The sequence below is a fragment of the Rhipicephalus microplus genome, chromosome 5 (genome assembly GCF_043290135.1).
Source record: "Rhipicephalus microplus isolate Deutch F79 chromosome 5, USDA_Rmic, whole genome shotgun sequence".
Classification (NCBI taxonomy): domain Eukaryota; kingdom Metazoa; phylum Arthropoda; class Arachnida; order Ixodida; family Ixodidae; genus Rhipicephalus; species Rhipicephalus microplus.
In genome coordinates, this window is record NC_134704.1 from 50622344 (window position 1) to 50650296 (window position 27953).

Sequence of the window (27953 nt, forward strand, 5' to 3'; positions counted from 1 at the left end):
ATTACATTAGGCATCTTTTGTCAGTCCATAATTTATTCCCATAAATATATCAAACGCGAAGTTCGTGTATTGCGACTTGTTACGTTAACGGTGCTTCATGTCTTCGTGCATTGTTATGAATGATGAAAGCTACGACAGCTATCATACCAAAAAACAGGAGTAGCCGGTACCTCACACGTTTTTTCACTTGTACTTCCAAGGTCTAAACACACACACACACACACACACACACACACACACACACACACACACACACACACACACACGCACGCACGCACGCACACACACACACGTACGGACGTACGCACGTACGGACGCACACGCGCACACACGTACGGACGCACACACACACACACACACACGTATGGACGCACGCACGCACACACACACACACACACACGTACGGACGCACGCACGCACGACCACGCACATACACACACACGTACGGACGTACGCACACACACACACGTGCGCAAGCACGCACACACACACACGTACGGACGCACGCACACACACACACACACACACAGACACACGTACGGACGCACGTACGTACGCACGCACACACACACACACACACACACACACGTACGGACGCGCGCACACACACGTACGGACGCACGCACACACACGTACGTACGGACGCACGCACGCACGCACGCACACGCACGCACACACACACGTACGTACGTACGGACGGACGCACGCACGCACGCACGCACACACACACACGCACACACACACACACACGTACGTACGGACGCACGCACACACAAGTATGATAGTAACTCCGACGAAATTGAAAAGCTGTTCTTTTGATCACGCCCCCGGCGAAGTGAGGAGTACTGTGCGCGGCGACCCTTTGGCGCTGCGGTAGCAACAGTGCCCATTCTTCCGCGGAGTCTTACATCAGCGCTGTTGCGGAATGCGGCGACGGTGGAGGCGGGTTCCGTTGTGCGATCTCCGGTGGCGGCGGCCTCCCGTCTTTCATTTCATCGACACGCTCGAATTGCGAAAAAGGTAGCATCCACGGCCCACTTTACAGAGCCGCTTGTGTTCGCACATCCGTCGGAAATGCAGTTCACGCAGGCCTATAGACGCAAGAGAGCCTTTCCTTTGAAAAAAATGAAATGAAAAGAAAGTCCTTTGTTGCTTCATGCACCACTACCACCACGCGCGCCCAACGAGGGTTTAATTCACAGTTCCGCCAGCTCGCGACAAGGTTCGCACATGAAGGCAGTTGCTGAACAGTCTGAAATCAATGTAGGCACCTGCGGCTTTCGAACTGCGGTTGAGGAAGAGTTAAATAGAGGCGCATGCGCAGTGCGTATGATCTGAAGCTATAGTTAATTGAATCCGTATCTTTTGCTCAAGCCTATAGGGCTGATAAGGCATTTCACCATCCTATACATATACTGATTCTAGGCCTTGTAACGATGAAGGTACATCCGCAATTTACGAAAACATAGTCAATTTATTGCCATGACACGCTCGTTTATAAACTACATTTTGATGTTTGCGGGCTTTAGTCAGGAAAAAAAACTGTTAGCAGCGCTCGGCGTAGACCACGCCGCAATGCTTGGGAGGCTTTGCGGTCGTTTGCGATCATTTTGTTGAGATTGCGCGCAGGACGCGAACACACAAGTTTACTTGAGAGTTTACGAAAGCATCTGGAATAACGATGGAAGGTTCGATGGTTGCTTTATAAAAGACGCCGCGCTAATCCCGTGTTCAGATTATCGACGGCCGACTCTCTGTCCGCCGGAATCAGTGAAAAGCGTGTATAGCAGCATGCGGTTCGACTTTTCGTTCGCGGGCACGAGCTCACCCAAATAAGAAAGTTTGTTTTCGAACTTGCCGATTGCCGCCGCCTTCTTCAACGTCACGACACACGTTACATTATTATGATACTGCGTATGGCGCTCTTTGATCACAAAGATGTCGTGCGCCATAAAATTAAGCTATACAATCATGACAAGAGGGCGTTCTAGAATTTACTTTTTACCTATATAGGAAAAGAAACACAATATCATGAACCGACCAGGTAGTAACCAGCATTGATAACAAGTCACTGCGATGACAAATACACGCAATGATTTTCTTTCTGCTAAATTCTACACCTTGAAGTGTTCAAATGTGGTCATCACCTTCTCCAAGGACCTGCGGCCCAATTCACTCACAGTTTTCGCTTATAATTGCGCTTTCAACGTGGGCCTATAGTTTTGGTTTCGATATGCGGAACTCCGGGAACACGGATCCAATCGCGCACCAAAAATACAGAAAGACGCTAAGAGGATGAATAGCGCACCGCGCGCCGCCATATTTACGTCCCTCGCGGAACATCGTACGTTCACCTCACGAACAAGACAACAGGTGCTTTCACCCGGCACAGCCCGGGAAAAACAAAATACCAAGACGGTGTGGAAAGCAACCTTATATGGTGCATAGTAATGCATTGCCGCCTTCCTTCTCGCCCGAGTCCCGTAACGATATCTGGACAACAAAAGAGATGGACGACGGCCGCAAAAGGCGCGCAACAACGTTGGGACTTCAATACGCCACGCTTCAGTGGAGAGCGAACGAACGCAGAGGGCGCGCGAAGCGTACGATGCTAGCGCCACCTCGGAGGTGGCGTCGATAATAGGCGGCTATGTCCGCGAGCGCTCTTTTTTTTTTTTTTTGTGCGCAACGACCAACTGAACGTGCGCGAGATGTAATACGCGTGGTGCCCGTTTACGTTGTACAGGCAGCGAAGATCGAGCTGCACGCATCGCCGCACGAGCACGTGTGGACGCGTGCGCCGCGTGTATGCACGCGGATAGGGGTCATTTGCGGACGGTGGCACCTATTTATAAGGGCTGCTGCAGCTTTGAACTATCTCACGGAATCGTGGACGCCGTCGCCCCAAGTTGTGCGGCGGAGATCGTGTTGCTCGATATCGACGGCGACACATCGAATTAGCGCTGCACGAGACGTTTCAGCGAGAGGGAGTATAGGATGCGTCGGTGTTTAATTATGGCGTGGGCTGCCCCTCTCGAAGTTCTGCTCCGCTTATTGTGCAGGAATACCGCGATTAGTTTCGGGGAGGGCATACGTGCAGGCAGTTCGAAACGTTTTGGAATTGTCTCCCAGGCTTGTAGTATAGCACACAGTAGATATCTGTACTCGGTTCATCCTGTCGTGAAAATATGCGAACTACTACACAACGAAGTTGATCAAGCCTATTGATTGATTTGTGGAATTTGACGTCCCAAAACCACCATTTGATTATAAGAGACGCCGTAGTGGAGGGCTCCGGAAATTTTGACCACCTGGGGTTCTTTAACGTGCACCCAAATCTGAGTACACGGGCCTACAACATTTCCGCCTCCATCCGAAATGCAGCCGCCGCAGCCGGGAATCGAACCCGCGACCTGCGGGTCAGCAGCCGAGTACCTTAGCCACTAGACCAACGCGGCGGGGCTGATCAAGCCTATTATACGACAAGCATGGGAGATGATTTAGATTCCAACCAAAAGTTTGAATAAACCCGAGGTGTCGAAACCGACTTGGTTCCTTCCTGAAGCAACACACCGCTTGCAACACTGAAGCAACACTGAAGCAACACGCTAAGGATGTGGGGAAGTTGGACAATTAAGAGCGCAGTCACCGAGCATGCTGAGACGTTGGATCACCGGATAAATTTCGAAGCAACGGCCATCCTTGAAAGCGAGCCGAACTGGAGGAGAAGGTTATTGCTCAAGTCGTGGCACATAAAGAGGACAGCCCATAACATCAACCACTCTCTCGGAATTTTTCCGCAAGTGTATACACATGGACTGCGCCCCACGGCAAAACGAGAGAGAGAGGGATAGAGAGAGAGAGAGAGAGAGGGCTCATTATCCGCCCCGCGAGTGCTTTGAAGACGCCGCTGCCACGTAGTCTCCGCAGTCACCTCCGAGGAAGGAACCAAGTCGGTTTCGAAACGTCGGGTTTCTTGAAAACTTTTGGTTGGAGTCTAAATCATCTCCCAGTTTCATACCCAACCAGACAGACTTCTGTCGAATGTTTACCTTGACGACAAGTATAGGACGACTGTTGGACCACGTTACCTCTACATCGGACAGCATGAACCCTATAACGCGACCTGTACGCGGCCGCATTGGTAATGAACGGCGCTATACATTTAAATATCTTGCGAGGACGACGTGGGCACTGGATGAACTTACACAAAGAGAACGCTGACAAGTAGGCTTACGACGAGCACTGCATTGGTACCGGTGGTAATGCATAATCAGTTCGAGCTGCAAATAATGGAAAACGTCAGCCCGCCATTGGCATCGCTTACACCCCTTTACACGTTCTTGCTTTCACAAACTTCCTACTGATACTTTTTTCCCTTTTTTACAACTTGTTCCCAGCGTGTATTACTGTTATTGAAGAGGACGCCGCGTAAGCAGAACAACGCTATTCTCTCCCGGTACGAACACACCACTCGGCAGTTGTATCTCTGTAGAAGCACACGTCGTCCACATTCGAAAATTGTTACATCCCACAGGCCCGCACGAAGCAACCTGCAGTGGCGTATAAGGGACGTCAGCGGAAACCGAATCGGATCACAAGAGCACAGCATCGTACGCAACACTTCCGTGGTCTGCGCGTGTACCGACGCGAGCGTACAGGTTACGTGCACGCGACTGCACGCACGGACAGAGAAAGAGCCGTTACGCGTACACCAGTTAGCGGGGAGGGCCACCCACAGCCCCAAAGGGCACGCGGGTGGGAGGTCAACAATTTTCACACCCCGTACGTATCTGCTGACGACGCAGGCACGAACAACACGCTTGCCCAGACAGAACGCGAAAGAGAGAGAGAGAAAAAAAGAACAGAGCCAACGCGAACGAAAGTTAGCAGCACGCGGTGCTGTACGCCTTTCCCGTGTATTTCCATCTCCCTCCTCTCCCAAGTCAAAACAAAAGAAACAGAGAGAAAGAGAACGAAAGTTTGAGGCCCGCGTTCACAGCCGAATGTGCCAAGCAGGTCACGGTCCTGTGTATAAGAGGGCGTGAAGCCTCGGCTACCATCACAGCGTATACGCAGTATATATATACGGCACCGCACACACAGACAAACACACACACGTCGTCGTTTGAAGGTGTTCGGGAAGCGAGCGAGGGCGGGCCGCATACATATACGTGGCCGACCCCGTTCACGCAGCGAGCACAGACCGAATCGTATCGTACGAGACCCGGGAGGGGGGTCCGCGCGCGGCGCCCCGAGTCGTGACCGGTGAATTTCTTCTATCTTTCTCGCTGACTGCTTTCGTTTTCTTCTCTTTCACTTGGCGAGAAGTATACACGTTCTTCGTGCGCATACCGTATACTCGCGTCGTGCGAGCGGCCTTTCTTTATTTTCTTTTTTCTTACTCGTGCGTACAGTGAGTGCACAGACCGGGCCGGGGGGGGGGGGGGGGGGGGCGTCTACAACGAGCATACGGCACTACGGAATCATGCCGGGCCGGAATGAAAGGGAGAACACGATCGCAGCCGGTCGACACGACCGGGAAGTATCGGATTCAGCCGCAGCTGGCGCTGCGGTGCACGCGTAGCCGTCGCGTTTCCTGTGACGCCGCGCTGCCTGTATACCGTCGGCTTAAATTCAAACGCGAACGAAGTGTACGGATGAGTAAAATGCATTGCTGCTGATCTCAATTCAAATTATGACTTTGGCTTGATTAAGTGAACAGCTTAGAAATGGAAACAAAGGGTTTGACGACTGATTGATATGTGGGGTTTAACGTCCCAAAACCACCATATGATTATGAGAGACGCCGTAGTGGAGGGCTCCGGAAATTTTGGCCACCTGGGGTTCTTTAACGTGCACCCAAATCTGAGCACACGGGCCTACGACATTTCCGCCTCCGTCGGAAATGCAGCCGCCGCAGCCGGGATTCGAACCCGCGACCTGCGCGTCAGTAGCCGAGTACCTTAGACCACCGCGGCGGGGCGAAAGAAAAGGTTTGATGAAAGCGCAGGGTTCACAGTGGATCTCAAACCTGCTGGTTTACGTGGACGTTGATGTCTCCACGTTGGTCACGTATTCTTCCATACAAAAGCACACACACACACACACACACACACACACACACACACACACACACACACACACACACACACAAACACACAAACACACACACACACACACACACACACACACACACACACACACACACACACACACACACACACACACACACACACAAAGAGAGAGAGAGACCAAGAATTCAACCTCTTAATTTATTTATGGTATGTTCGATCAATCGCCCCGGTCGCTACGCACCGGAACGCCAAGGCACCCCGATTCGACTTTTCGTTCGCGGGCACGAGCTCACCCAAATAAGAAAGTTTGTTTTAGAACTTGCCGACTGCCGCGGCCTTCTTCAACGTCACGACACACGTTACATTATTACGATACTGATCACAAAGATGTCGTGCTCCATAAAATAAAGCTATAACAATCATGGCAAGAGGGCGGTCTAGAATTTACTTTTTACCTATATAGGAAAAAAAAACACAATATCATGAACCGACCAGGTCGTAATTTGCACTGGTAACAAGTCACTGCGATGACAAATACACGCAATGATCTTCTTTATGCTAAATTCTACAGCTTGAAGTGTTCAACAGCGGTCATCACCTTCTCCAAGGACCTGCAGCCCTATTCACTCACAGTTTTCGCTTTTAATTGCGCTTTCAACGACCAAGAATTCAACCTCTTAATTTATTTATGGTATGTTCGATCAATCGCACCGGTCGCTACGCACCGGAACGCCACGGAACCCCGATAATCGGACTAACCAGTGCGCACCGAACAGACTATTCGAAGATGCCATTAGATTTTCTCATGACCGCACCAGGTGCCGCCGCCACCGCCCGATAGACAGGACGTGGTGAACGTGCACTTCTCACGGGGTGTCGTCGAACGCAGTGTGTATATGGAACGAGCCTACAAACGCACAAACGTCGCAGTGTATCGCATTTGTCGCGGATGGGAGACGGGTGCGGGCGGCGATATGTACAGCCCAGATTCGTTAAATAATGCGGCCGCCGTGAACACGTGTACAGCAGTAATGCTTACATAGACATGCACGAAACGGCGGCGGTCGATAAATTGCCTTCACACGATACACGCTCGGCCACGAATTGGGCCAGTCATTAAAGAACGACGCCGAGTGGGAGAGGGAAGCCCATGGCACTGCGCTTTAGTGTTTATGTGAGTATAAAGGGTGGCGGCGGGTTGCAATGCGACGAGGTGCGGGCATGGCTCCAGTCGACGGCATCCATGTGCGTGTGTATGTAATACTTGTCGGCCGGCGGAAGCGACCTGCGCTCGCGTTAACCTGTGCGGTTGGAAATCGGGTTAGGACTATTAAGCCACGGCGCGCCATTCGGGCCAGCTTTCACGATCTTCAGATGCTTGCCGCCGGGCAGCATTGCATGTACCGCGGCGGACAACGACTTACAACACGAGCCGTCGCACCACGGAAAAACGAAGGGTAAAAGGGACACGATCTGCCCGCGCAATACGCAATCTCAGAAGCATGTACTGCGCAGCAACGACCTCATATATCACTGCCAAGGATGCGTTATGTAAGATCTATCCCGCGCGTTATATCTTGTCTACTCGCTGGACTATACCCTATATACAGAAGACCAACAGGGAGCACGGTTTCGTCATTATACGACTGAACCCCATTATACGTGATGTGACGAAACACTGAATGTCGACTCTATTTATATGAGTATGAAAGTAATTCAATTTGTACTGCTGCCTGAACGCGGTGACACACGGCCAATGTCGATCGCGATCGAGCCTGATCTCGATCGAGTTTCTTGATCGCGATTGGCTCCTTCCAGCGAAACTGCAGAGGAAAGTCAATCATTGTTCCGAGATCTAATCTCGATCCAGCCGAATCCCAATCAGTGGTGGATTATTAATCAGCAGTGCGCCGGCATATGGCTGACGCACTTATATGGAAGTGATGTGAACTCTTCTGCAGTCATCCAGTTATCCACATCTCCACCTATACATACGGGCTAATCGAACAAAGTTCAGCTAGCCCCACGCACACTCTCACAAAGCTGCGCTTGCCTATTTACATATATGACATTAGAGGACCTATATTACGCGTACCTGATGTGGGACTATATAGCACGAAGACGCCGATGCGTGGCGTTACGTTTTACACAAGATGAGCTTCTGATCAAGACACCACACTTTTGTATTCGTCGCCCACGTGATGCGAACTCTTTAAGATCGATACCAAGCCCTTCAAATAGTGAGTGAGAATTTATTAGAAGGCAGAGAGGTCGGCCTGAGCTAGTTCGCTCTAGCCTGCTACTCTACACAGGGGATAAGGGAAAGGGGAAGGAAAGAGGGATGAAGGGTGATGATGGGGACAAGAAGAGGTGGTGCGTATGTACAGTAGCCCCTTAGCATAGTACCCTACAGTCTAGTTTCTTGTCCAGTGCTTTTTATAAAGTCTAGAACAGCCTTTGTAGCAGTTTTCGACACTGTTTGGTCGTTCATTGCTGAGAATATGTGGCTTTCCCTTAATGGTGTTCGTCCAATGCTAAGCCCTTCAAATAGGTAAGAACGGATAGGTAAGAACGGACTCGAATCATTCGTAGCGGTCTCGACTCGGCTGTTACGAGAAAGGTAAAAAGACAGGGCACTGAAGTCAGATGTGTCGGAACTTCATTGGCATTCCGGTTCGCGTCTACGCAATCTGCATTTGTTTTTGCCTATGCTGTGACCCCGACGTACAACGTCCTGCCCGCTCAGCGCCAAGTCGCCGCATTCTGTTCTCATTTTCGTCCATCCTGGACTCACGCGGGCACACGTCAGGTATTGACGTGAGGCTTTTGACGGACGTGAATAAACTCTGAGCGGCGTCGTCGTGTAGCGGCGACACTTTAATATATGTACACGCCGAGGAGCGACGTGAAAGGTCGGTCTGATGAGGCAGGCGCTATTGTGTTCCAACAAGCACCAGGACCAAAGTTGAGTGACCCAGATGGGAACGAACGAGAGAATAGGCAAGGTTTACGAGATGACCAGGGAGGTGGGCAAACAGCAGTAGTACCTTGATTTATTATGACCCACATGTACGCACGTTGTTGATACAGCTTTCACCTGCCGCTGCCTGCCAGTTTACTGACATCGCTGGAACACACGAATATGCACAGTCGGAGTCGCGAGTCGCGGTATAAAAGAAAGCGCCAGTTTCGATAACTTCTTCCTACTCATTAAAACGAAAGTCCATTAAACGCTAATGTTGACCGTCGGCGTCGGTAACGGATCACAAAAACTTGTGACGTCATCGTGACGCCAAAGAACGTCAAGTCACATGATAACGTTATCGCGCACCTTCGTTTGGTCAAAAGTGGGCCGATCACGGAGGCAATGCTAAACCAGGTTACATGTAAAAAAAGCTTGGAATACTGCCGATCGCGGAGGCCATGCAAAACGAGGTTAGATGCATAAAACAACGAGAGAGGGGGGTAGAAGGGGAAGGATCAATATATCGACTAAAAAAAAAGAAAACATGACGCTTTTCACTTTCGAGTCGACTTATATGCGAATGCATACGAGACACTGTAATTTTTAAGGAGCAAAACTCAGTGTCAGACCAAAATATCAGGTTCGAGTGAACATTTCTTGTGATTGCTTTACATAGGCTTCGCTGTAAAAAAGGCACACTGCCTAAATGCCTACTACAAATCTGAAAACTCCTACGCTCATACCTTGCTATATATTCGGCCACGCCGCGCTGATCTAGTGATTATGGCACTCGACTGCTAACCCGAAGGTCGCGGGATCGAATGCCGGCTGCGGCTGCTGCATTTTCGACTCCATGGTGGCGAAAATGCTCGATGCCCGTGTATTTATGTTCGCGCTAAAAAAAAAAAACAGGTGGTTTAAAATTTCAAAGTCCTCCACTATACGGCGTCTCTCATAATCATATCGTGCTTCTGGGACGTGCAACTCGAGAAATTATTATTGCTATATATTCGTGATTTCGCCAATAACATTCGTCCTTATTTTGCGCTCGCGTCGCGTTTAGCATTCTAGTCCTGTGTTTTTAGCCCTATACATCGTTCACTACGAATAGACACACTCTCAACCATTTAGCCATAGAGTTTCCTAAAATTAACTATGGAGGGGACTCTGTCGCTGCGATCGTTCAGCGACCATGGGAATGATGGGTAGTACACACATTTGCCTATAGTCTTCATACTTGCGGGCGGCGAATCGTACTTGCGGCTTCGTTTATTGCTGGTTACGGTTTCGTTTTAAAGAAAAGGACGAACCCTTTTAAACTTCGTGGCCTGATTTCAAAAAGGTAAGCTTGAAAAAAATAAGGTGGCGAAGCACAACTGCTGAACATTTGCTGATTTTTTTGTTTCGTGAGAAAACAGCTCCAAGCCACACGAACACACACGGAGCCAGAAGCATGCCAAAATTACGAAGATTAGACAAATGTGTGTGCTACCCATCATTCCCATACTCTCTGAAGCGCCATGCGTTGCAGCTCCCGTTGACACTGGCACCAGAGTTCCCTCTAGTGTATATTAAGAAACTCTATGCATTTAGCCTTCCTGGAGATCTTTGCAAAATCTTCTCCGAGGGCGCTACATACCACTTTTAACGGCAGACAGGCGCGCTCCCGAGAACAGCCCAGGCCTAAACGCGTAAACAGGGTGCGTAAAGTGCTTGAAGTGGCACGCGTCCGAAACGAGGTCTCTAGACTGGACCAGACCGCGTGCCGCGCAGCAAAGGCGTCTTCATCAAACGAGATAAAAATCGAGGATATATACAATCGGCCTCTCAAAGGAGCAAACCGCACGACGTCGGCCGTAAAAAGTAAGTAGTGCGGAACGAACGTGCACGCTTTGTTTAGAAGCGAGCCCGAAGGCACGCGACCCTCGATCGCGGTTATTTCGAACCACTTATCTAGAAGTCTTGCCGTGAACGTATATAGGAGTGGTTGAATATCTGAAAAAAAATTTCGAATATCAAGTTGACTTCGATTTGGTATTCTAATATCACAGCCGCTATTCATAACTGCGAACGGTTATCGATTAGTTTACAAATATTTCGAGATGTGAACATGTAACAGAATTTAAATAACTGCCAAACGTATATGCTAGAGTGCATACGACATATTTCGTGACTTTCGTGTATCACGTTACACTTTGTCCTAGACATATACAGTTGTCCACGGTTTATACGGCGACGATAGTTATAAGCGCAAGAACAGAACGACGACAAGAAGGACACGAAGGCCCAAGCTGCCACACTTCTACGGCGAGTTTTGGATTCTTTGGAGCCGGTTTTTGAACGACTTTTGTGAGCCATCTCGGATTCCGGCCAACATTTATACAACGGCAGCGGAACTGGTCTCAACCACGTGGAGGTTGCAATGTGGCTGTCGAAGTGTGCGTGGACAGCATTGACACACGTGTGCGCGTATCATTTGTTGTCTATTTCTTCCTATAGCTTCCTATTCCCCTCTCTTTTCCTCCTTCCCCGTGTAAGATAGCAGAACGGGTACAGCCTGGTTAACCTCCTTGCCTTTTCGTTGCCCCCCTCTCTTTTACCAGGGAGAATTCTTCCCCTGCCATCATTCAACCACCATGGAATGATTAATGTAGTACGCGCATTTGCCTACAGTCTGCGTGCTTGCGACTTCGAACGCACTGGTGGTTTTGTTTATTGTTGTGTTTTAGAATTTGTTTCGAATAAAAGATCGGCGCCCGTTGCAAACCTCGTGATCGAGCTGAATTGAATTGCAAAGCCTAAAAGGGTAAAAGGTAGCGATAAACTTCGTCCTGCGACAACGCGCCTGCAAGACGAAAGAACGTAGCTTAGGCAGATCCACGCACTACACGGCGTTCCCATGCCGGTTGAAGTGTATGCGCTGCAGCTCCCGTAGACACTGACATCAGATTTCCCTATGTTACGAAACTCTGTCTCAGAGAGCCGTACGTTCTGTGCAAAGTAAAAATATGCTGGTTATTATTTTCCTCACAACCCGTTCGTGCTTCTTAATGGTACAGAATTTACAAACATAAGGATGCGAAGATGATTTTACAATTATTGCAAAAACGGCGGCACAGTAATCGAAAGCCACCAGAAAATAAATCCTTATTCGATTCTATTCGCTTCTGACACTATTCAACTAGCACCCGATTCGGTCTAAACGAAAATCCCTATTCGCAAACTTTTGCGATGCGTATTACACTCGATCTTCCAAGCAAGTTGGGACGCCCACATGCATTTTTGGTTCTCTCACCCTCTTTCTCACTCGGCTAGTTGCTATACCCTCTCTCTCAGCACCTCGTCAACGCAAGACCTCACACAGGAGTCCCGAGAACTTGCAGTGTGATAAAGTTAGGTAAACCGGCTTGTTCAACGTTTAACGCCCCTCTTTCATTTTTTTTCTTTCAAGGGGCAATAGAGAGTTTATTCACCGATTCAACCCGCCAGCTATGTAGAACACACACACACACAAAAAGAAAATTGATAAGAAAAGGTTACCGTGCATCTTGGCGTGGGACTCCGACCGCCATGCTCACAAATTACACCGTACGTTCGAGGGAAAAGAGTTTGAAAAAGAAAACGCCGTGAGGTAAAAAAAAAGAAGATAATAATAAGTAGACACGATAAATTCTGCGCCTGGGTTTTCAGTCTTCTTTCCCTCGGAGAGAGGACAGCGCTTTAATAAATGCCCATTAATGAGCTCCGGGCAGAAACCGTGTACTTATATTTACATCTTTATACTATACACTCCGACGAGCTCCCTCTTATACGCACCCGCAGAGACGCGCCATAATTTAAACGGGGCTCTATAGTGCGGCCCAGGCAAGACGACGCAGTTCGTAAAAGTGGAACGGCGCGAGGCGCGCGAACTGACGCTTGATCCCCATTTCCTCCACGGCCTCTCGCAGTAAATCGTTTATTCGTTCGCGGACTTGTTCGTCATTACCTGTATCGGCAAAGGGGGATCAGACAGGACACACACGCACGCACGCACACAGAATGTGAGAGGGCCAGGGAGGGCCCACCTGCTCCATACTGTATCGTATAGCTATAGACGCAAGCACACACGAGGTCTCGGCCGCGATGCCGGCAAGTCAGGTACACATCAAAGGGACAGGTGCACCGCCGGGCATGCGCACAGATTGCTTATCACCGTGAACTCGATTGGGGGAGAACCTACTATACATATGGCATGGTCGGCCCTCGCCGCACTTTACACGTCCGAGGCAATTTCGCCGGGAGAGCGGGCCCACCCCGGCGACGAAAAAGACGTGACCCAAATGTCTCGCCTTATATATTCGTTCTTTCCTTTCTTTCTTGAAGTATGGAAGATGTACCGGCCCACGCCGCCATGCCGCATCTGAAAGCGGCAGCCGCCTATATACCGTCAATCCATCCACCGCGCGGACGCATTCGACGGTTTGCGTGACTCGGGGGCATTATCGACTGTATATATAGTCAACGACTCGAAAAAGGTACTTTTCTTTCTTTAGACGCACGGCGGCTTCTAAAGGCAAGTACGGTTTTATCTCCGCTTTGGCAGCTTCTGTGCTATTTATTACGTGCTCAGCAAGTTATCGCGGATATGTGTTATACGATGGTTGAAGGTGTAAGCTATGGCACTTAGACACGCGGACGCCGATCGGATAGGTTCCCACGCTATATCTTCCATACGCCATCGGTGTGACCATCTTCGGTCGCGAAAAATGGCCTGTACAGCGGCCTGAGTCTCGCGATCACCACTATATTATACTGTACTGTACTGTACTGTACTGTATAATGTACTGTACTGCACTGTATACTGTACTGTACTGTATGTACCTATGCTACAACGCATATCGCAACGCTATAGTTCACTTGTTCTATAGTGTTTGAATACAGCAATCACGGAAGGTCTGCAGAAGTGCACTTCGTCTGGCTGACTCGTATAGCCGTGATCGTCGCGTTTACAGAGACTGCGTGAACAAGATTGCCTCGACACGCACGTAAAATATAATGGCAGCAATAGCTACCGGGGCTAAACGTCGCAAAATAACGATATATCACTATGACAGACACCGTATAGTGAAGGGCTCCGGAAATTTGAATTTAGCTCCTGGTCGTCGGCAGTCACCATTGCGGGCCACACACTGTCAAACGAACGCTCGCAAAACGGACTCTTTTCATCGTTTTTATTTATGAAAAACACAGAAACGTGGGCGTTACGTCATACCAAGTTATCAAATCATAATCAAGTAAACGTTGAATAATAGACACAACGAACAAGAAAAATACAGAGAATAAGAATATAAAACAAAAAAACAGATCGGCTATGTACACATACGATCTCGATATAAAAATGTCTCATGGCAAAGTCTTATAGGGGAAAGTAGTAGTAGTAGTAGTAGTAGTAGTGGTAATAATAATAATAATAATAATAATAATAATAATAATAATAATAATAATAATAATAATAATAATAATAATAATAATAATAATAATAATAATAATAATACCCAGGTTTTACGTCCTAAAAACACGATACCGTTGCGAGGGTCGCTGTACAGGGTGACTCCGGAAATTTCAGCCATTTCATGTTTCTTCACGTGCGCCGGCGTCGCACAGTAGACGGAACCCTAAATCATTTCACCTATACACCGCAATGCGACCACACCGGCCAGGATCAAATTCGTGACTTTCGGGCCAGCAGCCGAGCACCTTAACCACTCATGTATCGCCGAGGCGGAAAACTTATGTGCGACATACGACTATGGGATGTGCTCATTAACACCCCACTATGACGAGAAACAATAAAGTCAACTACAGACGAATCATTAAAGTTGTACCCATCAAAAATCTTTGAAAGAAATCACTGAGCTGTTCTTCACGTTAGGTCATAGAGAAGGCCGCATACATAGATCGTCCTACAACTCTCTTTCTCTGTCTCTCATTCTCAGTTTCAAAACACTTTCCCTGTCTTCATCACGTTCTATCAATAATTAAAAAAAGACGGAAATGCATTGCATCCTCTCAATGTCCAACGAGACGTAACAGAAGTCTATACGAAAGGAGGCGGGATCGGAATATGAAATTAGCGATCAATTACAATTATTAACTCATTTGTAACGCCGATTGCGAGGACGGGCCAGTTTCGCGCCGTAATTTTTCGAACCGCCATCGCTGAACGGATTAACGACGTTAGCCAGCACACCCGCTTTCACTTTCGCTCCATTCTCTCCCTCATTCATCCTCTCCTCTTTCTTATATACCCCAAATTATTAACCGTAACAAAATAATGGCAAAAACAATAAAAGAATCTGGCCGTACTTTTTCATCTCTTCGTTTTGTGCATATTTTTCTAACTCTTTAAGGTTCGACGAAACGGGCTTCCGCTCATTTGCGCCTCCTGGTGTGAGAACGTGGAGTAAATTAAAGGCACTCGATCAAGAGAAAGCTCGTTCCACTGCCGCCTCTAATTTCAGCCTCTAGATGCCAGCTCCGTCAACCCGTTCCTCTCGCAAGCAACCAAACGATACGCGTGAGCGCAAGCGAGATGTGTAAGCTTATAAATGGCATAAAACAACAAGACGTTCCAAGCTATTCGATCCACCTCTCCGCGGGGTTCACCGATCATCGGCACCTTCGCGCTATGTGGAGAAGCCTCAGCGGGAGCGCACACGCAACGGTCTTCCATCTCCGTGGGTGGGGGGGAGGGGAGGTAGGGGGGGGGGGGCTCTTAGTTATTGCGATGAACGGAGAGGGCTACAGAACGTCCACGGGAACACGTATTCTAGCAGTTTCGTCCTCGGAGAGCCCTGCCGGAACGTGTGTCACATAGTTGCGAGGGAAAAAAAGAAAACAGTGGAAAGCTTGCACATGAACATACGCCGCACAATACACTGAGAAGATCAGTGGTCTTATGCTCGTTTATTGTTGTATCAAGGCGAATTTTCGCCTGAACATTTGTTTTAACTCGACTGTATAGCAATGCCGAGCTTTTTGCGTGAACTTCTGTCATAGCTTTGCTTGATCTCGGCTGTTATGGTATTTTAACTTTTGCTTGAACTTAGCTGTAGCGATGTTGAACTTTTTCGGTGGAAGTTGAGTGAACTGGGACTTGTCCGACTTCTGTGGCACATGCTCGTTTATGATGACGATAGCTTTCAGATAGGCCACATAGACTTCAATGGAACATCCAGTTTGTCGGGCGAGGGGTGAGCTGTGGAACTTACTCAATTTCTGTGGCGAACATCCGTTTATGATGATGATGATTGGTTTTTGGTATGCCGGAAGAAAAATGACTTGATGAACGGCTTCGCCATTCAAAAGAGACGTATGCGGCAATTTCATGTAGAGGTAGGTGACTCCTGAACGATGAATTGATTAATAGGCACTCTCAATATATATCTCCAAAAATTCGCTCCCACATCCCCTTTCTTGAGGATATGGCCGCGTAAAGAACATTATCATTACTATCATAATCATCATCAACAACAACGACGACAGCAGCAACAACAAAAATTGCGTAAACAAATAACGCAAATAGGAATGCTTAACTAATAAATCAATCAACCTCGATCACCGAAAAGAAGTTACTCCGTGGGTAAATTATCTGACATAGTTCCTACACTAGCTAACACGTAGAAGTAAAACTTAGTTTATATATATATATATATATATATATATATATATATATATATATATATATATATATATATATATATATATATATATATATATATATATATATATATATATATATAGCGCTGCACACGGTCCAGATTGCGGGAAATGAAATATTGATATTGCTAACGTTTCGCAATTACATTATTGTTCTCGTTTTTTTTTCTGTCCAAGGCGTTCTCGGTTCGCTGTTGAATGCCACTGCAATGGCCGCTTATGAACGTTGCGAACAAAGACAGCTGCGCATACTTAGGTCCCGGCTAATGTGCATAGCAGAGAAACTGCAAGAAAAAGGCTTGATGTCCTGGCTATATCTAGCAGCTTAAGCAGGACATGACTGAGGGTGTGGGTCCCTGTCAAGCTGCCTTCACAAAGCTAGAGCAGCTCCTACATGCACCTTCCCTTCATCAGTCCCAGATAAAAAACAATATTGCAATAATAATAATAATAATAATAATAATAATAATAATAATAATAATAATAATAATAATAATAATAATAATAATAATAATAATAATAATAATAATAATAATAATAATAATAATAATAATAATAATAATAATGCCATCAATAAAAGTAAAAATCTATTTTTACAGTCACAGAGTGGCGCTACGTTCACTGGCATTCGCCCAAGTTTTCTCCCGAGACATTCAACGATGTGGCCTGCAGATAAATAACACCTAATTTATTCAACTCTCTCTCTCTCTCTCTTTCGCTTTAGGGTCCTCATCCATAATAACAACATGATGAGATCGCGACACCCCATTCCACATTTATCTCTTATCTATATGCTAAATTACTTAAGCACCTAAAGCAATTAATCATCATCTTTGCTTCCAGGACCTCCCGTACTTTCGGTGCCGTGTATCAGACATATAGCACAAAAAATATTCACAGCGAAGGTCTCACGAAAATTTTCATAACCGAGCAAAAAAAAAAAGATCTTTAACAACAAATAAAAAAGAACGAAGGACGGACTTCGAATACCTCTTCTCAGGTATGACATCACGTTGACCTAAGTTACTGATCATCCATTCATCAGTCTGTCTAAATGCTGTTGTATATGATTTTCTGTGTAACTTGAATTTTAGCTATAGAGCTAATGTACAGTCGTGAACAGTGTGAAATGGAACACCGAATTCAAGTTTGAGCGAGCCACCATTAGTAGAGGTGTACGTGAAAAAATATCGCGTACGGATTTGCAAAATGCACATTTCCGCTTCTGCATCCAGCATTTGGGAAATGTTTTGTTCTTGGCAACAGCGCTTAGCCACTATATATAGATTCCTGAAAGCAACCTCAAGTGTTCCCTTTCATATTTTTCACGACTGTACAGACACGCCCCATGTAGGTTCTTGCAACACGGGAGCACGTAGCCCCACGAGCTACAAAATTCCGCGTTACTTTAACTTGCCCTGATTTTCACAAACACATACTTCCCCTCTGTATTTCAAATAAAGCCCAAGTGACAGATAGCACTATAGTAGTAAACAACTTTGTACGGCAAGCCGTCGGTGTTTCAATAGGAGATGGCTGCCAGGAAACGCCTGGTCACCCACCTCTTGAGCGCGTTTGATGTAACAGCGTTTAGTTCTGAAAATAAGCGCTAGTTGAAGTAACTTATAACCAATGAGATTGCGAGGCTACGCGTTTCTGTGTTACAAGTCATACTGAGCGCAATCGCATGCCTCTTGCGAGACCTTTAGAAACACAAAGCTGAGACAGTTTTTTAAAAGATAGCGCTTTCGTAGAAGTTGAGTACCCTAGAATCACTCGTTAGGCGCTCTCACGATAGGCCTGAAGACACTAACTTCACGTCACAATTGTCAACGGAACACTGAGCGAGTGCTTTGAGTTAGCCAGATAATTCCCATTATTGCAAGCGGGCGTATACACTCAGCGTAAGGACGGGCGAGTGCAGAAGATGGAGCATATATTAATCTAAATGCGGAAGCACGTCTTCGCCGTTGCCTCAACGAAACTCTTTCACACGTTCCGATGACAATGACGCCCATCATTATTATCGGCACGCGGATTCGCGTCCTCCAAGGGCACGCTACAGACGGTGCCTTTGTGGGCTCCACACAAAGGAATCGTCTCGCACTCGGTGCCGCCCGCGTTACAAAGTTCACGAACATCCAACCTGCCTTGTGACGTGGCAGTCAATTGAGTCATTACCCTGCATGAAAGGACGCCATGACGCGGCAGGTGTGGCTCTCAGAATGTCTGTGTGTAGAGAGAGAGAGAGAGAGAGAGAGAGAGACGGCAAACGTGATCACTGATGAGAAACTGGAGTGATATGTCAGCCTGTCGGAAGACCGGCCATCCTACTCGGGGTGTTGGGTCTGATAATGACTGGAGAGAAATTATGGAAACGCCAAATGTAATGAGAAACTAGACTGATATGTGAGCCACGCGGAATGCCGAGCATCCTACACGGGATGTTAGGTCAGAGATGAGATCGTAGACACCGTGAAAACACACACACACACACAAACGCACGCACACACAACCTGGTGAAACCCATATAGAAAGGCGTCTTCAGACCACACCTATTAATAGAATTTCAATTAAGACCAAATAGCAAGAATTTCCCCCGTGGTGAACATATGGACAAACAAGGCTAGTGGGCACACTAATATTGCCTTCATACTTCAGGAAACTCATTTACAGAGTTTCAGTACGTTCACTGCATTTCCAAGCAGCGGAAGTTCTTTTCACTGTACTCCCAAGCCGATGCGTGGATGTGTGATAGAGCATCCGCTTATCACGCAAACGGGCTGCACTCGGGTTGCATTCCCACTCCTACCTTAAACGACCCTGGTTCGGTTCCCACCCTGACCCAGGATTTCTTATTACTTATTTTATTTGCATCGGTCTTAATTTCTCGGTCACGCATAAGATAATTTCTCGCTCACAAACAAGGAAGCCAACACCAGAGTTCCTGCGAAACGAGCTTTTTAACGTTGTCGTATTACCATAACAGAAATTTTATTCCGGAATGTGTCATCATTCCAGCATGCAGCGACGTTGAGGCCTGTTCGTCGTAAACGTATGGAACCTATCGTGTACAGGGTCTTGAAGGTCGTCTAAATACACGAACAACACATTCTCTTTATTAATCTCGGCCTGTCCAAAGCAGACGATCACCAGAAACTTGCATACCAGTCGTTCTAGCGGCGTCTCCAGCCCAGCGTGGATCACAACTAAATGGATCTATGCGCAGATGACGATAACTGACAGGTCCACGGGAGCAGCTCGTCATCGCGTTCCTTGCCCCCAACGAAACAGGCGTGTCCTTCTACATACACTCATTACGCTTCATCGGTCGCGCAGGTGGCGTACTAAGCACACCGCGCCCCCGACGGACGAGACGAGCACGCAGACGTCTGGCTCTCTAATCTGGAAAACTATTAGCTGGCGGAGAACGTGCAGCATACATACATAAGCGAGCAAGGAGAGCCGGACGAACAAGAGAGACACACCACACCCCGACCAGAATGCCGCCCGTCTAGTCCAGCCCCTGCAGAATCGCCTCCACGCTTGCCAAGGTGACCTCCGCGGTGCCTCGACTCGCAAAGACAGGGACGACGTCGTACGCGCTATTTGATTCAACCAGCTACAATGCAACGTGCTGAAAGCTTCTGCCGCCGCAAAGACGTCTATGGCAGGTATTTCCAAAGGACTTTGCCTCGAGTTCCTGGTGCCACGCGTGTAAGCCTCCTCGGGTGTCTCGGGTCTGACAATCCAGGCCTTGCCGAAGGGGACTCGAATAGACGCCCGGTGGATGGTCTTTCCGACCGAGGCCTTGTCGAAGGTGACGCAGTGGGGGGATAAGCGCGCGGAACGTTCCTCGGCGGCTTTGACGAGTGCCGTTGTCTGAGAGGATAAAGAAGACCAGGAAGGTCGGGGAAGAAGTGGGATTGGAGGGGGGGGAGGGAGGAGGGCGGTTGGAAGACGGCTGTCTCTGTCCGCCAATAGTCACGCCTGGCTTATCCGCCCGTGAGCGACGTTTAAAAGGGTCGGGCTGTCGCACTCTGTTAGCCAATTCGGTGCACCACCACGGAAGTTTCGCTCCGTCTCAAATAGGCGTATTGTCCACCATAAGATTCTATGCTATTCACGATCATCATGCTAGTCTGTTCTTGTTATTTTATGAAGGAGAAGAGTTGGGGAGTACGTATAAGCCACTCGTCACCACGCCGAGACAAGCAATCCTCATGCAGCGTATGCGTAAATCAAACTGCTTGCTTTCGCTACAATGCATAGTGACGCCTCGTCTAAATGAAAGCGACACGCGGAAGGATTAGCGGCACACAGTTCGCGAGCCATCGGCCATCTTACAGAGCACGCGCAACCAGCTTTAGTTATTTGATTGGCTGGCACGACGCTGATTTTGATGTTGCGTTGAAATTATACAAAAAAGCAAACGAAGAAATATATAACTCGAATCTCAGTTGTGCTCTGTATAAGTTTGTATTTTGTATCAGTTCGTGTTTTTTATAATGCTTTGTATCTTTTCTACACTGCATGCTTAACAGCAGTATTGTGTTATTGTGGCAAATGCAGCAAACTCTGCATTTATGTGTTTTATTTTGTTTATGTCAGGCTGTACAAGGGAGCCGAGGCTTTTGTCAGGCATTCCAGCGCCTATAGCCCCGGCTTCCCCCATTGTGTGAAATGGAAAAAAAAAAAACTTCTGTTCACTTCGCGGGAGAATTGTAATGCGACGATCTGGTTACACGTGTAGCGTTAAGAAGAGGTCAGTTGATCGGCACACGAGTTCACGAAAGCGTATTTTCCACACGTAAAAGCTCCGTGCGAGTGGTTGAAGATCACTTGAGCTGGTGAATCGAGATAGCCAACAAAAAAGAAGAAGAGGAAGGCAACATTTATTCATACCGGGGCTAGTTTGTATACGGCTATGGCATATAGCAACAGGGAAGGCGCTGACCAATCGTGAATAGACCGCCAAGGTGGAAGAGCTGTTGCAACGCTCGGCTGCTGACCCGAAGGTCGCAGGTTCGATATGAGGTGAAATGCTACAGGTCTTTGTGCAGTGCGATATGTCATTGCACGTCAAAGAACACCAGGTGGTCTGAATTTCCAGACACTATACTACGATGCGATGCGCCTCATAATGGTATCGTATAGTTTTGGCACGTAGAACTTCAGATGTGCTTACTATTACTACTAACCGTGAACTGCGATATTCACTAATATACGAAAGTCAATGAGTAATGATAACGAGAGTTTGTGATTAGCCCTGGTAATATGTGTGTGCGTGACAGTACGTATTTGTGTGTGTATATTTGGGATCACTGTACACACCAAACTCGGAACTCGACTCAATTGGATTAGAAATCGAGGCGATGAGCCCGGCTAACATATTCGGGGTAATCATTGAAACAATTGTTATCTATCACATGCAGGGAAGCGCCAAGCTTATGCCAATAAGCTGAAAATAATCTAGATAACTGCTGAGCTTGGTACTTATAGAAGGCTAGGTAGAACATCTGACAGACGCATGCGATTCAGTACGCCGATATCGTTGGGCGTGGTTCTCTAACTCGGCTCTCAATTTACTCGCGCGCTACTACTCTGTTGCCTTCATACTCTTCATCTATAGAGGCGCATGCGGATCAGCCACGGATCCCGGCTCATTAATAGGTTGCACATACATCACGCGCGTTTCACGGGTAGTCGCAGCATTTGCCTGACGCGTTCTCTATAGCACGCTAACAGCCTTAGTGCCGATTATTAGCCGCGCTGGCCCGTCCAAGCCGTCAAGCGCCTGCGCAAACAGGTATACCGATATGCTAATGCATTCTGGAGGCGTCGTCGCGTGCGGTGAATGCACGGTGAAGCGACCGGCGCGAGCGAGTTCGCGTTGATAGAATATGCGCGCTCGTTGTCTCCCAGAAGATGCGGCTTTTGTGGCGAAGCCCGGGCAAGGCGAGTCAGCCCATGCGCGTCGGACTCGGCGGCCGTCTTTGCATATAGGCACGGTGTTACCGCACGCTACGGGAGGATAGTTCATTAGCGCATGCAGAGTGTATACGCGCCTTGCAAGACACTCCACGGTCGGGCGTGTATACGTAATGGTCCGCGGTCATGGCCTCGGGAAGCGCAGATGCCAGCAGGCTACCGCACCGTTAGCGGAGTTCAAAGAAAAACCACTCAAGAGAGCGGTCGACCACGAAGTGTGCTTTAAGCTGACGACTCCTAGAAGCGTTTAACGATTACTGCGACCTCTTCACGCTGCGAGAGCGATTACGCTGCCGGTGTTCACGAACGTTCGCAGATGCTTTTTGAGGTTTTGTACGAGTTCGCGCAAGATTGCGGCACTGCGTATTCTGAATCGATATAGCGCGATAAAAATTGCTAGAAAACTGTTATTAGCGGTTGGTTTGCGGGATTGAGTTTCTCAAAGCGACCCAGGTTATACGAGAAACGTCGTAGTAAAAAGCTGCGGATAATTGCGAACACTAAGGGTCCTCGGAAGCGAACCTACATCGCACAGTAGACGGGCCCTAATTGTTTCATCACCATCGAAATGCGACCCGCCTTTGCGGAAATTTACCTGTTCTCAAGAAAAGGTTACACCATGAAAAGGATCATCATTAACTGCACAATTTAAGAGTTTATTCCTACACTATCAGAGGTGCTCGAAACAAACGCAAACACATGGCCAGAAAACGGTATCTAGAAAACCATCAAACGCAAGTACAACACCGAAATTGAAATTAACAAATTTCGCCGTTTTACCGGGGCAAAAGCTACGTTATTACTGCAATCACACGGTCAGTGTGAATATATACTTTTTTGTTTATACTCCGGAGATTCCTAGGCGTTACTAATCGCCTCCATTTTCAGTTACATAAGCCCCGCGGTATAGCCTACCGGTTGAAGATAACATTAACAAGCTCGTCAAGATGCCTATACCACAGCTTTTGAGTTTCCCCATTCGTGTTGTAGAATGGGAAAAGAAAATTCAATTTTCGCATTTTGCCTCCATACAAACAGGGCCACAGTGACCCCGGAGTTCAAACCCGCACCCATCTGGCGTCGCAGAGCAAAGCTATACAACCGAGAGTCAACACTGAAGTGATCTCGAGGGTTATCAAGGCAGCGTGGTAAGACGTGTCGATTTCACTGCGCCCTAATTTTTTACAGTGTACAGACGCACAGCCGCGTTAAGAACCCGCGGTTATATTTGACTCGAGCATGACGCTATATGTGGGTTCAATCAAAAGCCAGAACCTATGCTTCACGTCATGTACAGCCACGCTCAATCCTCATGTATACAGTCGAGATCAATACAAGCTGCAACACACTGTCTGTGGTTAAAATGAACCCAGACCTGGACATTGACACCGACAGACGTTAAATTGGTTCGGGAAGTACCGCTAATCGAGACGCCACTTTTTTTCTACGTAATTGCCCTTCTGCCTTGTTGGGGCCATTTACTCTATAGACAGCGTGTTGAAACTCATGCTGAACGCGACTGTACACGTCTCGTAACGTTCACGATGCTATTGGGCCTGCTTCCTCCTATATATAGCACGAGTTGGACGCGAGACAAATGAATATACAGGAGAAACATACGCTCGCGCACATATGCACGTACACACACCCAGCAGTTCGCAGAAACGCTACCGTACGCAGCCTTCCTCATTTCCCATCCGAATCCAATTACCCATTTCGTTCGCCGCGACCACACCTATATAGGCACGAACCCCAGGCAGCTGCCCATTACAGCTGCTTACTGCAGAAGCCACCTGCCCTCTCAGAATAAAAAAAGTATAAGTATAGGCAAGTGACACAGTTCCTGGCACTACGTTCCAGTTTGTACCGATCACCGTGCCGAGAAGATAAAGAGGGCATGACCATAAATATAGCACCTGTCATTCGCGTGATTTAAAAAAAGCGCAGAACTCTCGTATACGTACAACAGGGCCGGCAAAAAGAGCCAAAGAGAGAGACCAAACGACCCTCTGCGGAGGATCAAAGAGGGCAGGGCTATACATGTGTGACAAGTACTAACACATAAAAAAAGAAGGCTAGTGACTTATTTCACGCCTTAATGCTCCATTCCTCAACATTATCAACTATCACACTGTCGAGTAACACCAGTAGCGCGTGAATATAAGCACCCCGCTTCAGTGCTACAGCACTTCCCAAACGATTATGCCAATAGAAAAAAAATATAGGAAATCGTTTCCAGGTAGGAACTATTCAATGCAATCAGTGAGCACATGACACACGGTACGTCACAAAAAATTGTGCGCGATATTCATTTGCAATTGGACAGGAAGTCGATTAAAGGCAGCATTGTAGTGCCAGGTAGGTAAGGTAACTTCAATAAATTGTGCAAGCGATGGACAGTGGGACTGGGGGACACAGATATACGCGTATATATTCGTTTTCTTTTTTGATCTGTTGGTCCGCCATCCACGGGACGGCTCTCAGCTCTCTTATAGTAGAGTACTAAGTACTCTAAATCGTTAACCACTTTTTCTAAACACATGCACCCAGGAACAAAAGTTCGCAAGACGCGAAATGTTCGAAAAAGCTGCATCATCGCTTTGTCTGGGGACACAACCTCCGAGAAAATGTTTCATATACTGCGGTAGGTATTGCTACCAATACAGTCACATGCTAAATTAGGAAGCATCACAAATTAATGGAGAAATTCGCACTTGTTCCCCAACGTCCTGTTAACTTTTGCTCTTGGGTGCTCATAGAGTGCTTTCCACTGAAGGCACCACAGGCAACGCCACAGTTTTTGCGCATATATAATTTTATAAACACTGTCTCCAGACCCTCTGCCCGCAGTTTTCTACTCTCTTCATGACTGCGAGCCCTTTTAGCTAAAGAAGCGTGAGTGGTATTCGGTTGGATTTCAACACGAATCTGGCTTGCAAAAATGGCTTGCATTTACGTCACTGAAACTGCCGTGTTGAAGCACCAGCATGGGGCCACGCGTTGTTTGCGATGCCACATTCATGTTATCAAAACATCACGTGCAGATTATTTCATTATTCACGCACAAAAGCATTCCTGTCACGTCGCGCGTTGTCGTATTGAAGCAAGTTAACCACACGACATCAAAGCATAGGTCAGCAAAATGTTTAGAGTTCATTCAGTCGCACCCATGAAACATGTCTCGCTCTTAGGGCTCGCTCGGACTTAGTCTAATCAGAGTTTTCTTCAAACTGAGTCCCTCATACGCAGACTCACTGAAACTTTTCTCAATAGGAGTCACTCGAGCAAACTCTGGTTCTTCAAAGCATTACTCATTCGGACTCATGCGCTCAGACTATGCCTGAGTGTCTGTCGAGTCATGAGCGAGATCGCCACCTATGCATCAGAGTCGCCATTGTGGTACGTTAGCTGGTACCATAGCTGGTAGGTTCATAAGCTGCGTCCAAGACGTGACGCGCGAACTATGAATGCGAAACGCAACGAAACGTCACTGCAAATGCAACGTCATCTCTATTATAAGCTGTACATTGAAAACCCGCGCATGCATCACGGCTGACAGTGTGTCTTAGCGAGCAGAGAGATAGAGCGACCGTTAGAGAAACGAGTAGACATCCCACGCGCATGCGCGCACATACTCACGTCGCCTGCTGCACATGCACCGTGGTAGTCCTCTTGCGGCCGTACAATTCCCGGTACTGCTTGTACTGGTCGCCATACACCCAGCACACTTTCCACCACTGACGACACACCAGAACTTTGCTGGCCGGTGGCGCGGTGGTGCCCGTGATTGTCGTCTGACGACCCATGATCGTCGTCGACATGACGTTTCCTTCTCGATCGCCGCACGCTAAGAACAGTGTCGTCGACAACACGACAGCGGTGCAACTCGGCTCACCGAAGAAGTCGACGAAACGAAGCACCAGCGCACACACGAAGACGATGTCAGGGTGCCCGAAGAAACGGACGTCACAAAGCAGAGACGTAACACTGTGTCCAACGAACGCAGTCGTAATCCATCTCCGAGCGGTAGTGGGCTTGATGTGATGCGTGAAGAACGATAGGCCGTGGGTGACCAGCCGGGAAAAAGCGATACGCCGAAGCGTGGCCGGTCATCGACGATCGACACAGTGAAAATGACACTAGAGAAAAAAAAATGATCAAAATAAGGGGAACAGTGCGGTATTCACGGCAAACCTCCAAAAAGGTAACACAATGAACTTATACACACACAAACAGTGTCGTGTCGTGCAGGACCGGCGGCAGTAACGCTCGAAGATCTAGACACTTCCGAAAGATGCGGGCACTTGCCAGACGCAGGGGCACCGGCTTCGCTATCCCCCGGCGCTACTCTTGTTCTCCGTCCACTCGTAATAAAATCAAGGGACGGGAAACGCGTGCCGTCGTCTCAACGTCGTCGCCTGCTCGTTCGCTGCAGCCTTTGACATGCCGACCGAGTTGTCAACCGAAAGACGCCTCGACACGGGCCACATGCCGTCGCTGCCGCCGATTTCTCGGCGACGACGTCGCAGCCGTCTCGTCGAAGCAAGACCGGCGAGTGACACGCGAGCGCGCACTTGACACGGCGGGCAGCACTCGAAAAGTTCTCGAGGCAAAACCTCACGCAAAGGCAGCCGCAGCAGTGAGCACAATGGTCGAGGCGCTTGCTCTCCCTCTCCCGTTTTACACTCACGCACGCACAAGACGACCGCCGCTACCGCCGAGCACGGCCGAAGTCGTCGGAGGAGAGATTGCCTCCGAAAGCAGCACGGGCCGCCAAAAGCCAGGACGCGAAGGCAGGGCAGGCGGGCCGGGCAGGGCGAGGCGGTGGTAGTGGGGGAGGAGGGCAGCCTTCTAATTACAGGGGCCACTTGTTCGCCCCACCGGCAGGGCCGCCGTAGGAAACCTGCTCGCACCGTGCAAGGCAGCCGCGCGCCGGCACACCTGTCAAGCGCGGAGGCGCGGCGGTGGCAGAGGCGAGTGTGAGGAGGAAACAAACCCCCGAGGAAGGAGAGAGACGCAACCGACACTGGTATGAAAGAGAGAACGCACGTTCTCTTGCACGCCCACTGCCGCTGTTGCCTCGAGTCTGCCGAAGCCTCGGCCATGCAGGCCTACACGGCGTTCTCCAGAAGCCCTCCTCTTCCTCTCCGGATGATGGACTTCCATTATTACACGACGCCGAAGCAGCCTCGCGAAAAGCGCGCGCGAGCCCGCACCCC

The 27953-nt window shown here is 48.3% G+C and overlaps 1 protein-coding gene across 2 annotated transcripts in view; it reads right to left on the minus strand.

Annotated features, from left to right (window-relative positions):
* Positions 1-27953, minus strand: part of LOC119173870 (uncharacterized) — a 396568-nt gene that overhangs the window by 57139 nt on the left and 311476 nt on the right. Inside the window, exon 1 of one of the 2 annotated variants that reach the window (XM_037424653.2) lies at positions 26374-27372. The exons of the other annotated variant lie outside the window; for it this stretch is intronic. Coding sequence (XP_037280550.2) covers positions 26374-26555 — 182 coding nt within the window. The 5' untranslated portion in view covers positions 26556-27372. Of the gene's footprint in view, positions 1-26373; positions 27373-27953 lie in introns of those variants that run through there. 2 annotated transcript variants of the gene reach the window in all.